Consider the following 13,236-nt stretch of genomic DNA (forward strand, 5'->3'; position numbering starts at 1 on the left):
TATGTTGGTACTCTTGCTCGAGAATCAGTGTGACTGTAAGGCTATTAGATGTGAAGGAACTTTCTGGAAGCTGTGACTGTGTAAGCAAGCCACCTTTGGACCGGACCCCCGGAGCTCAGTGGCTGTGGAGAGTGTGTCAGAAGCGTACGGTGCCTGGTCTCCTGGGACATCTGGCATCCGTAGTCCTGCTTTCCTGTCACACTGCCGACTGTGCCAACAGAGCTGCCACGCTGTACACCATCTGGTAACAGCCCTCTTCATGTAATAACTGTATTTATAACGCACCTTATTATCAGCAGTTAAGAGCAGCCAAAGATACGTTTAAACTTAAACAAACAATTTGCTGTGGGAAATGAAGACTATAAACATCAGAGTAGTAGTAGTATTAGTAGTGACTACTACAAGTAGCACATTTAAAATCAAAGAAGTTTCCTTTTTTTAGCACCTAATTTGCAGCCCCCCTGAAGCCATGAACCCAAGGGTATGACCCTCTGTTTTATTGTCGACCATCAGTCATCCACTCTTTCCTTCGCATATTAGTGTTAGCACCATTAGCCATCACCAGGGATACGGCCTCCTAACCAATAGCATTCCTACAGTGTTCTGTTCCTCCGTTATTGGGCGGAGCCCCATTAGCAGCACCGTTGGGTAACCTGGTAAACCTGCATTTAATGAAGCGATCATGGCTCGCTCTCCCGCGCCTGAGGACAGCCCTGCATTAGCCATTACTTACCGCGCATAGATTTGTTTAATCAAGGTGTGCCAGGTTCGTGACTGGTTAATTAACTGAAGCGTAATTTGCAATTTAATGCACTGTTCGTGCACACATTGCCATCTGTAATCAGCACAGATCACAGCTGCAGTGGAGGATTTTTCTTGCTTTTATTCAGTTGAAAGGAGTCGGTGCTTTCTGTGGTTTCTGTGGTGTCATCATCCACGATGCATGCTGTACGGATCATTTTTCCATCACAGATGCTGAAACTTCACTCATTCTGATCCAGATTGGAAAAATATTATCATCTTAATCTGGCCTGGTTAGAGTCTTGGAAGGTAATTTAATTTAACTGTCATTAAACGTTGTTAGTTGAGAAGGAGGGCTGAGGTTGCAATATTGTTCTTTGAAGACGTGCTTGTGTGTGGCATATTGAGAAGTCAGCAGACCTGGTTCCATTGCAGTCAGTGCAGTGGCTGTCTCCACACTGCCCCCTGCTGGTGCCATCCCATCTCTTTGTGATTCCAGGCTGGTCAGGACTCACAGAGCGATCCGCGGAGCTGCAGCTTGGTCACGGTGAGATATCGCAAGCTGTTGTGGACAGTGCAAAAAAGCGCACGCTATTATAAAAGGACTCTGGTACAGAATATATTTGACTGTGTGCTTGCCGTAAAGAGACTTGGCTTGGGAAGCGATGTAACTATATGGCCATTATGTTGGTACTCTTGCTCGAGAATCAGTGTGACTGTAAGGCTATTAGATGTGAAGGAACTTTCTGGAAGCTGTGACTGTGTAAGCAAGCCACCTTTGGACCGGACCCCCGGAGCTCAGTGGCTGTGGAGAGTGTGTCAGAAGCGTACGGTGCCTGGTCTCCTGGGACATCTGGCATCCGTAGTCCTGCTTTCCTGTCACACTGCCGACTGTGCCAACAGAGCTGCCACGCTGTACACCATCTGGTAACAGCCCTCTTCATGTAATAACTGTATTTATATCGCACCTTATTATCAGCAGTTAAGAGCAGCCAAAGATACGTTTAAACTTAAACAAACAATTTGCTGTGGGAAATGAAGACTATAAACATCAGAGTAGTAGTAGTATTAGTAGTGACTACTACAAGTAGCACATTTAAAATCAAAGAAGTTTCCTTTTTTTAGCACCTAATTTGCAGCCCCCCTGAAGCCATGAACCCAAGGGTATGACCCTCTGTTTTATTGTCGACCATCAGTCATCCACTCTTTCCTTCGCATATTAGTGTTAGCACCATTAGCCATCACCAGGGATACGGCCTCCTAACCAATAGCATTCCTACAGTGTTCTGTTCCTCCGTTATTGGGCGGAGCCCCATTAGCAGCACCGTTGGGTAACCTGGAGAAAGGAAGTGGTTGGTTAAAGCAGTGAGGTGGTTGTACATCAGCAGTGTGCGAGAGGGGGGACGGGCATTTAGTCCCAGTTACGGGCTTGTGTGCTGATTGGCCGGTTCTCCCTCCTCCTTTCGGTGCCATCCTTATGCAGCCTGCTCGTTAGGCCCCGTCCTTAATCACCGCGGGGAGGCGAGACTTCTGCACTCCAGCTGAAATTACGCAGATTTCACTCAGGAAGCGTGCAGTTACAGTGTGGCGTGGCATCATTATGGGCTGTTAATAGCCCGGGCCTGAGTTATGACAGTCAGACCGCAATTATAAGTTAAGAAATGAGCTTTGTTTTTACTGTAATGTACTCATTTTAAATGTTTGCTTTTCCTTCCCTGAGACGTCCCTTAAAGCTTCGGTAATTATTTCTGAGTTTCATAACCTGTTTATGGTGGCGCTCCAGGGGAAATCACAGTTAATTAATGGATATTGCCGTGTCAGGTTAATTTTCGCTGGGTTTGAAGCAGTGTTTGCTTGAATAAAAGTGGAGAATAGCTTGGAATCCGTCACTCTTAATTTGACGCATCGGCCTCTCTCCCGACTTCAGGGAGAGGCTGTGCCAGCTGCCACGCCCAGTCTGGCAGCGGGTTGGTCACACGTACAGATGTGCACGCACACACATACTCATTCACACACACACACACACCCACACACACACAAACACTCTCTGCACGCTGACACACATAAACGCAACTCTTTCTCCCATGTGTATAGACATTGTCACACATACCCACACCCACGCTCACACACATTCTCACACACACACACATACGCACACACATACCCACACCCTCACTCACATTCTTACACACACACACACACACACACACACACACACACACACACACTCAGTACGCAGTACCAGGAGAGATCATTTGTTTTATCTCTCTTGCAGCACTGTGGGTTCATTGTTTTATTGCACCACAGGTAACAGATATGCAGTTTATGGTTCGTCTGATTCAGATGTCACCATTGTGGTTAGTCTTTAAGCAATAGTACACCAGCCAGTGTATTTCATCTTACGCAGTTATGTATTTATATATGTGATTTTGTTCTAATTGCTAATGCTGTATCGGAGAGACTAGATGTCAGTCTGTTCTGCCCAAACCTGTGTCTTAGTCCTGGTTCAGGTCTCTTGGCCCTAGGAGAAAGCCTGATTGGCGCTGTGTTTTCGGCCAGTGTGTAGTGGGGTTCGGGGCAGGGTCCTCCACTTCCCCCCACACTGGGTGATTGTAACAGCTCCGTGTGAGAGATGGCCTGGGGCCAGTAGGTCACACCTGAGGGCGGGAAAGGGTTAAGCCTCTCCCCGCTGCTGGCCGATCCCATTGGCTGACAGGCGGCACGTCAGACAGGTAAGAAAATGTGGGAGTGTGACACAGACAGAGTGAGAGAGAGAGAGGAAGGAAGAGAGAGGGAGGGAGAAAGGCCACAGCGTTCTACACCATGAGTCTGTCAGGAGTCTTTTCAGCGCTTCTGGAAATGTGTTGTGAAGAGAAGTGAGCCTGATGGGAAACTGCGTGAGCCAGTACAGCGGGTAAGCTGAGCCTGTCGCGGGTCAGTCCTGTGTGTGTGTGTGTGTGTGTGTGTGTGTTTGCAGTTGCCTCCCGCCGGTCGGTCCTGCCGCTTTAACGGGAGGGGTTTGTGTGTGTGTGTGTGTGTGTGTGTGTTTGCATTGTTGCCTCCCGCCAGTCGGTCCTGCCGCTTTAACGGGAGGGGTTTGTGTGTGTGTGTGTGTGTGTGTGTGTGTGTGTGTGTTTGCACTGTTGCCTCCCGCCAGTCGGTCCTGCCGCTTTAACGGGAGGGGTGTGTGTGTGAGCGTGTTTGCGCTGTTGCCGTCCGCGGGTGGTGTTGGTTTAGCGGGGAGGCGCGCGGGTGTTTGCAGAAGCGGCTGCTTTAGGGAACTTTGGAGAGCGAGGCGCTCGTCAGAGACGCGTCTGCGTGTGGAGTCTTGACGCGGGAGTGAGCGTGTGACCGAGCCGTGACTCTGGGGGGGGGGGGGGTGTATTTTCATAATTATTTCAGCGCACAGGTATTTTGTAGGGGGGGGGAGGGGGGGGTTCACCCCGGGTGCTGCCTCGCACTGTTTCCAGTGCTGGCGCCTCTCACCGCTCACCCTCCCTTCCCTCAGCACTCCCCCCCCCATACTACTCCTGCACTTCCACCGAGAGTCAGTTCTGCTTCACGTTGTTGTTTCAGTTTGTCATGGAAAGCAGAGGGGCAGCACTGCACGCCCGGTCCCCCACAGCCCCCGCGGTTGGTGAGGTAGAGTTGCGGCGTTTCTCAGACGCCCGGCGACGTGCGGTCGCCTTGGCCCTCCCCTCGTCTGCCTGCGACTCCGTGTAGCCGAAGGCCCCCTCTTCAGCCGGGCGTGATCAGACACATTACTGCATTTCTCTCCCCTAACAACACATCCGTACCTTCACCAACAGTGTCCTGAGGGGCACTTTTCTCATGGAAGCACTTGTAGAGATTAAAAAACGAAACATAAGAAGAGCATTCAAAATTTGACTAATAGTCATTATGCACATATTTAAAACACTTGTCTTTTTTTTTCCACCCTGTGTGATTTTGACAGTTCCCCCAGGCAGGTGTGGCCCCTAGCTGCAGGCTGGGGAGGACTTGTACTGCAGGACATTTGACTCAAAGAGACTCCGGTAAAGTAGGCTAGCTGAGTTGTGTAAGAACCCGAACCGCTGACCTCCTGTCTGCAGAAGATTTCACGATCTCTGGGAGTACATTACCCACAGAGGTGACTGCAGGTGTGGCCATATCACAAAATCTGCCTGGAGATTTTCAGCTTTACTTACGGGAAGATAAATGCGATGGATTGCCTAATTCAAGCCAATTCTTGCACCTAAAGGATAACCCAGTTGAAAACCGTGCCTTGTTGTTCAATAGTTGGCGGCTGTTTGCAAATTCAATTTCTCAGCAGCTGGTCTCACAGTGGACACTTCCCCTTTTTCCTTCGGCTCTCCGACATGAGCCAATGAGATCATTTCAATTCAATTTCAATTGAATTCAAAAGCAGGGTCTACTCAGTTCCAAACTCCAATTACCGGAATGCGCTGTGAAGCCGGCCCCGTCTGTCCAGTCTGCTCAGAAGTACACAAACCAGGTTAGCATAGAGTGCAAAAAGCAGAGTGAACATGAACCTTAGTTACAGTTGTGTTCAAAATAATAGCAGTGTGTTTAAAAACGTGAGTAAAGCTCAAAATCTTTATCATAGTTTTTATTTTGATGCATTGGGAACACTGCACATTATATCCTAAATCAAAACATGTCAATTTTTTAATTACTTTACAGAAAATGAAGAAAAATGAATATTGGGCTGTTCAAAAAAATAGCAGTGTCTGCATTTCTCTTTACAAACTCAAATATTTACTGTATAAACTGAAAAATCTTCATGATTTAGCATTCCTGTGAATCACTAAACTAATATTTAGTTGTATAACCACGGTTCCTGAGAACTGCTTCACATCTGTGTTGCATGGAATTGACCAACTTCTGGCACCTATGAACAGGTATTTCAGCCTAGGATGATTTGACAACATTCCACAATTCCTCTGCATTTCTTGGTTTTGCCTCAGAAACAGCATTTTTGATGTCACCCCACAAGTTTTCAATCGGATTAAGGTCCGGGGATTGGGCTGGCCACTCCATAACTTTAATTTTGTTGGTCTGGAACCAAGATGCTGCTCGCTTACTGGTGTGTTTGGTGTCGTTGTCTTGTTGAAACACCCATTTCAAGGGCATTTCCTCTTCGGCATAAGGCAACATGACCTCTTCAAGTATTCTTACTTTCATCAGTCCACAAAATCTTTCTCCATTTCTCTTTAGGCCAGTTGATGTGTTCTTTGGCAAATTGTATCCTCTTCAGCACGTGTCTTTTTTTTAACAGTGGGACTTTGCGGGGGCTTCTTGCCGATAGATTAGCTTCACCCAGGCGTCTTCTAATTGTCACAATACTCACCAGTAACTTCAGACTGTCTTTGATCACCCTGGAGCTGATCATTGGCTGAGTCTTTGCCATTCTGGCTATTCTTCGATCCATTCGAATGGTAGTCTTTTGTTTTCTTCCACGTCTCTCTGGTTTTGCTTTCCAACGACCCATTTTTCTCAGGTTTTCAGAGAGAAATGCATGCAAACATGTGCTGGCTTCATCCTTAAATAAGGGCCACCTGATTCACACCTGTTTTTTCACAGAATGACCTCACTAATTGAACTCCACACTGCTATTATTTTGAACACGCCTTTTTCAATTAATTATTCAATTACACAGACTCAGGAGCATGTGTATCATGAATGTTGGGTCTGTTGGTTTTCTATGACTCTACTACACCTACTGGTAAATTATTTGCCATTTGAACAGAACTGTAAGTGTTCTGAGTCATATTTGCACCACTTCAGAGACACAGAAATGAGGGGGGTGATCTACAGTGGCAGTATAATTGGCCAAAAGGGAAAGGAGAGGAAGTGCGGGAGGCGGATTTGGACGGTGCAAAGTTGTTTAAGAAACCAAAAAGTGGGTTTTGATATGTGTCATTTAAAGTTCGATGAGGATGAAACCACAAAGAAAGTGTATTTTATTGTGGTTACCTGAATAAATCAGAGCAGGTAAATGTGTGTGTGTGTGTCTGTATTTGCTTCTCGCTGCGCACTCAGATACAGTAATGTCCACTGAAATGGCAGAGTGGTGTTTAGAGGGCACCCAGCCTGTTTTATGGTGGCATAAATCCCTGGGAAAGTGTTTGGTTGGCGTTCGGTTTCCATTAAAACCCGCCCAAGCGAAAGCCATCGACTTCATTGCGAATTCACTGTGTCCAACTCCACTTATTCTTTCAGGCCCGTTGACCAGTGCTCACCGGCCTTCTGTGAGCTTCCAGTACATTCTACACTCCATTTACTTTCATACAAAGCACATTCTCACTGAAAGTCAAAGACCAGCCTTAAGGTGTTAATAATGGGGGGCTTAGCTGGCCATACTGCAAGTGAAATTAATGAATGAGTGAGCAAGCAAAATCATGCAACCGAGCAATCTTTATCTTCTGTGTCTTTATTGACCCTCACAGTCAAAATGGCTGCTGCACTTTGCTTGTGTCAATATTGCCATAGCCATTTGTGCCTTTATTTGTCTTGTTTTTGACGAGGAGTTGTTATGCGGTTTGTCATAATCTCTGTTGTACGCATAAGCTAACCCCAGAACTTTTGTTAGTGCACCTATTCATGCTCCTGTTGCGGTCTTCATTATAAATAAGTTCAGGCCATTCCAGGTAACGTGGTGTTCAGGTCAATCAAGCCATACTCGCTGACTCTTTTGTTAGCATGACTGGAGCGGGTGACCACATTCCAGCCCTTCCGCCCATGTCATTTAGCAGGTATGTGAGCAGGTGACTCGGCAGGTGTCTGAGACAGGAGGGGTGACAGGAATGCACTGGCCCCAGGCACACAGGGCGTTTGTGGAGAAAGTCTCAAATCCAGGGGCTTTTAGCTTCAGCAGAGAGAATGCAGCCCAACGGGAGCGCTCCCTGGGCCCTGGGACCGTGCCACCACCGAGAGTCAGAGATCAAACGATCCCATCAGAGCCTCCCGGCGCGCTGTAAAACACACAGCACCGATGAGTCACCGTGCCACCGGCCCTCCGGTCTAAACAAACGTGTCCCTCGTTCCTCATCCGTCAGGGTTACGCCGTCCTGTGCGGGATTGTCCGGGCCTATCTGGTCCGTGAGCGGGTAGCGAACAGCGTGTAAGCACACACTCCCTGTATTTCAGTACGGCGGTTGCGTTAGCGTCCTCGTCATCGCTTTAGCGGATCTATCATCATCTCCGTGACAGCCTGACATCTGCTCACAGGAGGCGGGCACTTCATCCCGAGCGCACAGCAGGAAACATCTTCACCAGAGGCAGACGCTGTGATACAGGGGCGAGGTGTGTCATCTGCCCGCGATGGCTTCACGCTTTCTGTCAGGTAGCTGGAAAAGGCACGATCACGGTGATTCATCTTTCTGGTTTCCACATTAATTTCAGGATATTTCATCTAATCTCCATCTTAATTATCGAGTGCATTGGCAGGTGCGTAAGAAATGACAGAAGTCGAGCAGTCATAGTTCTTCTGAACAGAGTTCCTTTATTATCGGTCTGTCTCATCACACAGAAGAAATCACATGTAGCAGAGCTGAAAGTGAGCTGTCGCTTCTGTGCTCACAATGTGTTGATGGCTGACTTGCACACTGAATTGTGAGGTTATTCATCTCTTATCCAGCGGTTTCTCCAAAAAGCACATCCTGTATTCATAAAGGTTCTGTCACTTATCTGGAACTTTTGGAACCAGTGTTCTGGAACTGTCAAGTAGTGTTCTGGTCTGGAACTGAACTGTGTTCCGGAATTACAAGTTGTATTCCGGAAACTTTGAGCTGTGTTCCGGAACTGTGATCTTAGTTAAAAAATGATGAGCTGCGTTCTGAAACTGTGAGCTTTGTTCCATTGTGCGTTTTGATGGGTCAGTCTAGGCCATTGTTGTGGACATGTAGGCTTTTATTGTGTTCTATGACTTTTTCCCTGTATTGTGTACGTCTAGATGTTGGTGTTCTGGATCCTTATGTCTCACGAGGTGACAGAGTTCAGTGGGTGTTTCCATGTTTTATTTTTGTCCTCATCTTTCATGCAGCAATCACAGATATTGGGCTACACGTGGAGCACAGCTGTTACATACACTGATGGTGCCACCCTGCCTGTTATATCTGGCTCAGTGCCCCAACATCCAATTACATTTTTGAATTGCAGGTTATTAGAAAGCCAGCTCAATTTCCATGGCACAGTGAATGCCCGGAAATATGTCCTGTCTCTCAGTGCTGCAACACTAAACACAAAGACAGCCAGCTTACTCATCGGGTGGTAACAACCCTTTTGAGCTCGACTCATCAGTGTAACAGTGAAATACAAGAAGAACTGAAGAAATAGCACTTGTCATAAGCTTTTAAATGGAAATGTCCAATTGCTTGATTGATTTTTTATTATTTTTTTTCCAAAGCCCAGCTTTACAAGACTCTCTTCACCCCCATTTTAATCACTCGGCCTCAAGCGTTACAGCCTTGACAGGTTTCCTGTAACTCTGGATTGGGTGGCTGAGATGGGCGGAACATGATCTTAACCCTCACTCCCCCCCCCCTCCTCTGTCGCACAGCCAGGTCCCCAAACATGGGCCCAGCCGGGGGCCCAGGGAGGGCCCTGAGACCAGGGGTCCCCCTGTGGCCTCTCTCCCCGTACAGACGGGCATCTCACCGCGGGAGGAGAGTGCCAGCGTGGGGGCCACGCCCGCGTCCAGCCTGGGGGAGCCCGATGAGGACGGCAGCCACTCCCACTCCCCGGCCTCCAGCACCTGCAGCGCCACCTACAGCAACCTGGGTAAGGAGCGCGGCATCCCTACACCACTGTTCAACCGCTGTCCACCCCCTACACCACTGTTCAACCGCTGTCCACCCCCTACACCACTGTTTAACCACAGTCCACCCCCTACACCACTGTTTAACCACAGTCCACCCCCTACACCACTGTTTAACCGCTGTCCACCCCCTACACCCCTGTTTAACCACAGTCCACCCCCTACACCACTGTTTAACCGCTGTCCACCCCCTACACCCCTGTTTAACCACGGTCCACCCCCTACACCACTGTTTAACCACGGTCCACCCCCTACACCACTGTTTAACCGCTGTCCACCCCCTATACCACTGTATAAGTGGGCACCAAGGACTGGGGTTGAGAAACACTCACCTACACAACACTGGCAGGTGACATTTAGCTGTAGATAACTTCCGTTTGGGGAAAATAACACATCAAAGGTTATTCCCGTCTTTTTCCGTCACTTTAATATACTTTTGATTTATTCTTCCGGTTTATTAAAATTCAGCAGCATTATGCAAGGTTCTGAATTGTGGCTATGTCTTTAATAAAATATGATATATAGTGTTATGAATTTTTTTTTATGTGATTCACAGTCCCAGTGCTGCGTATTAAATAAAGAGACAGGCATATCTTTGATGTGTGAGGATGACTTTATGTGAGAATAACAGGCATTTCATGGGGAATTAGTCTCTCTCGCCTCTGTACTGTACCAGCACCATTTTTGGAGAGGCTTTTCGGAGACAGAAAACTGCAAAAGAAAGACGGAAAATAAAGTTTTGTTGTGAAATATGGTTTTTTGTCATCTGCTGTTGTTGAGGCATCTGTGTCAGAAATAAAATAAGGTGTGAAATCTTTTTTTTTTAATTGCTTTCCTGTCAATCAACAATCTGGTGTCTTGCAGAATGCTTCCTTTATGGAACACAGAAGCCTAGCCTTGTAGTCAGTTCCAGTTTTAAATTAGCCGTATCTTATTTTGCATAACTGACCTTCCTGATATACCATAAAGCCATTTGTTTTTGTAGCCAGTCCAGGAAGCGTCCTTCAACTGAAATGGAACACAAATGAACTATTAGCTAATGGATATTAGGGAATTGAAGGGTTGATTAGGCTGGCACGACCTCGTTCTGGCACTTCCCGATATGTGCTCTTGAGACTGAGTCCTATAACAATGCTATAAAGCTGCCAGCAGAAAGCTTTATGGGCAACTGTCGGCATTCGTTTGCTTTAGGTCTTACTCTGGGCCCAGCCACTGGACTACAGCGATTAGACATTTGTGTCTACACCCGTTACCTGCGTTTCCCTTCAGAACTGCGGGATTTTTTAACACGTTGTGTCTTTGGAGTCAGCAGATAAAACATGGAAATTGAGTGGTGCACTTCATAGTAGTTAACCGTTTCAAGAACAGTTTGGTAAGTGGCAGTTTTGAACAGGATGTTTGATTCGGTAAACTCAAAAAAATTACCTTACCTGCCTTGATGTATTGTTGGAGCCATATTGTTCAGTTTAATTTCATTTCCATTGTTTCTAAGTTTGAGTCAATTTAAGAGATGCTGCCTGCTGTGTGTCATGTATAGTAATCTGTTGATGACATGTTTCCTGTTACAAATGAATATACTTACCTGGACACACCCGCCTTGCATAGCGCTCACCTAAGAGGCCATATTTTTCTGGGTTACGGGGAGGCCCTGGGGAAGCAGGGAAGCTGGTGATTAGAGTTTAGTTTCTTTTACCGGTTAGTTTTAACAGAAGGAAGGCCTTCAGTAGACCTTTCTAAGACTTTCCGGTACAGAAGAGTAACCTGGCCCTTTCAAGGGTAATTTGCAGGTCTGGTATGAACAGTTCAGTGATTTCTTCTAGTGGCCCAGGTGGCCATAGCTACAGCATTCATGATAGTTTCCGAGAATATCTGTCTTGCATCATTTTCTTTTCATCTGTCTCTGATTTATTTTTTGGATTGCTTTAGAGGCAGAATGAAATATTTCCTATGTAGTTTGCTGGGGAGGTATTTTGTGCTGACTGAGGTAACAGTGGTGAGCCCTATGTGATGGCTGGGTAGATTTAAATGCTATCCCATAATACTGCTCATCTTCAGTCCCAGAAGATTCTGGAAAGTGAAATTGAATTTCATCATAGATATGCACTGATAAGGGGCGACATGGCTCAGGCAGTAAGAGCAGTCGTCTGGCAGTCGGAGGGTTGCCGGTTCGTTCCCGCGCCCGGGCGGTGTCGAAGAGTCCCTGAGCAAGACACCTAACCCCCAAATGCTCCTGACGAGCTGGTCGGGGCCTTGCATGGCAGCCAATCGCCGTCGGTGTATGAGTGTGTGTATGAATGGGTGAATGGAGAAGCATCAATTGTACAGCGCTTTGGATAAAGGCGCTATATAAATGCCTGCCTGCCATATGCACCAGGGCTCTGATTATGTATGTCAGTAGATTGGGTTTTGCCAAAGTGAGAATGTCTTTTGTTTGTATTTTGTGACTTTTTCATGTATGCGTGCAAGTGTGTGTGTATGTATATTTGTGTATGTGTGTGTATGGTATGTATGTGTATATGTGTTGTGTGTGTGTGTGTGTGTATATATATATGTGTGTGTGTGTGTGTGTGTTTGTGTGTATGTATATGTGTGTGTGTGTGTGTGTGTGTGTATGGTATGTATGTGTATATGTGTTGTGTGTGTGTGTGTGTGTGTGTGTGTGTGTGTATGTATATGTGTGTGTGTGTGTGTATGTATGTATGTGTATATGTGTTGTGTGTGTGTGTGTGTGTGTGTGTATATATATGTGTGTGTGTGTGTGTGTGTGAGTGTGATTTTTGCTAATTTATTCAAAATAAAAAACTAAGAAATCACATGTACATAAGTATTCACAGCCTTTGCCATGAAGCTCAATATTTAGCTCAGGTGCATCCTGTTTCCACTGATCAACCTTGAGATGTTTCTACAGCTTAATTGGAGTCCACCTGTGGTAAATTCAGTTGATTGGACATGATTTGGAAAGGCACACACCTGTCTTTATAAGGTCCCACAGTTGACAGTGCATGTCGGAGCACAAACCAAGCATGAAGTCAAAGGAATTGTCTGTAGACCTCCGAGACAGGATTGTCTCAAGGCACAAATCTGGGGAAGGGTACAGAAACATTTCTGCTATTTTGAAGGTCCCAATGAGCACAGTGGCCTCCATCATCTGTAAATGGAAGAAGTTCGGAACCACCAGGACTCTTCCTAGAGCTGGCCGCCCGTCTAAACTGAGCAATCGGGGGAGAAGGGCCTTAGTCAGGGAGGTGACCAAGAACCCGATGGTCACTCTGTCAGAGCTCCAGCGTTCCTCTGTGGAGAGAGGAGAACCTTCCAGAAGGACAACCATCTCTGCAGAAATCCACCAATCAGGCCTGTATGGTAGAGTGGCCAGACGGAAGCCACTCCTTAGTAAAAGGCCCATGGCAGACTGGGGCGACGGTTCATCTTTCAGCAGGACAACGACCCTAAGCACACAGCCAAGATATAAAAGGAGTGGCTTCAGGACAACTCTGTGAATGTCCTTGAGTGGCCCAGCCAGAGCCCAGGCTTGAATCCGATTGAACATTTCTGGAGAGATCTGAAAATGGCTGTGCACCGACGCTCCCCATCCAACCTGATGGAGCTTGAGAGGTGCTGCAAAGAGGAATGGGCGAAACTGCCCAAAGATAGGTGTGCCAAGCTTGTGGCATCATATT

The 13,236-nt window shown here is 46.9% G+C and overlaps 1 protein-coding gene across 5 annotated transcripts in view; it reads left to right on the forward strand.

Moving 5' to 3' along the window:
• Positions 1-13,236, forward strand: part of peak1 (pseudopodium-enriched atypical kinase 1) — a 134,180-nt gene that overhangs the window by 103,534 nt on the left and 17,410 nt on the right. For all 5 annotated transcript variants that reach the window (XM_061221895.1, XM_061221893.1, XM_061221894.1 and 2 more), the window contains one exon: positions 9,302-9,522. In XM_061221895.1, the coding sequence (XP_061077879.1) occupies positions 9,302-9,522 (221 nt within the window). The remainder of the gene's footprint in view (positions 1-9,301; positions 9,523-13,236) is intronic.

Source organism: Conger conger, chromosome 15 (assembly GCF_963514075.1).
Source record: "Conger conger chromosome 15, fConCon1.1, whole genome shotgun sequence".
Classification (NCBI taxonomy): domain Eukaryota; kingdom Metazoa; phylum Chordata; class Actinopteri; order Anguilliformes; family Congridae; genus Conger; species Conger conger.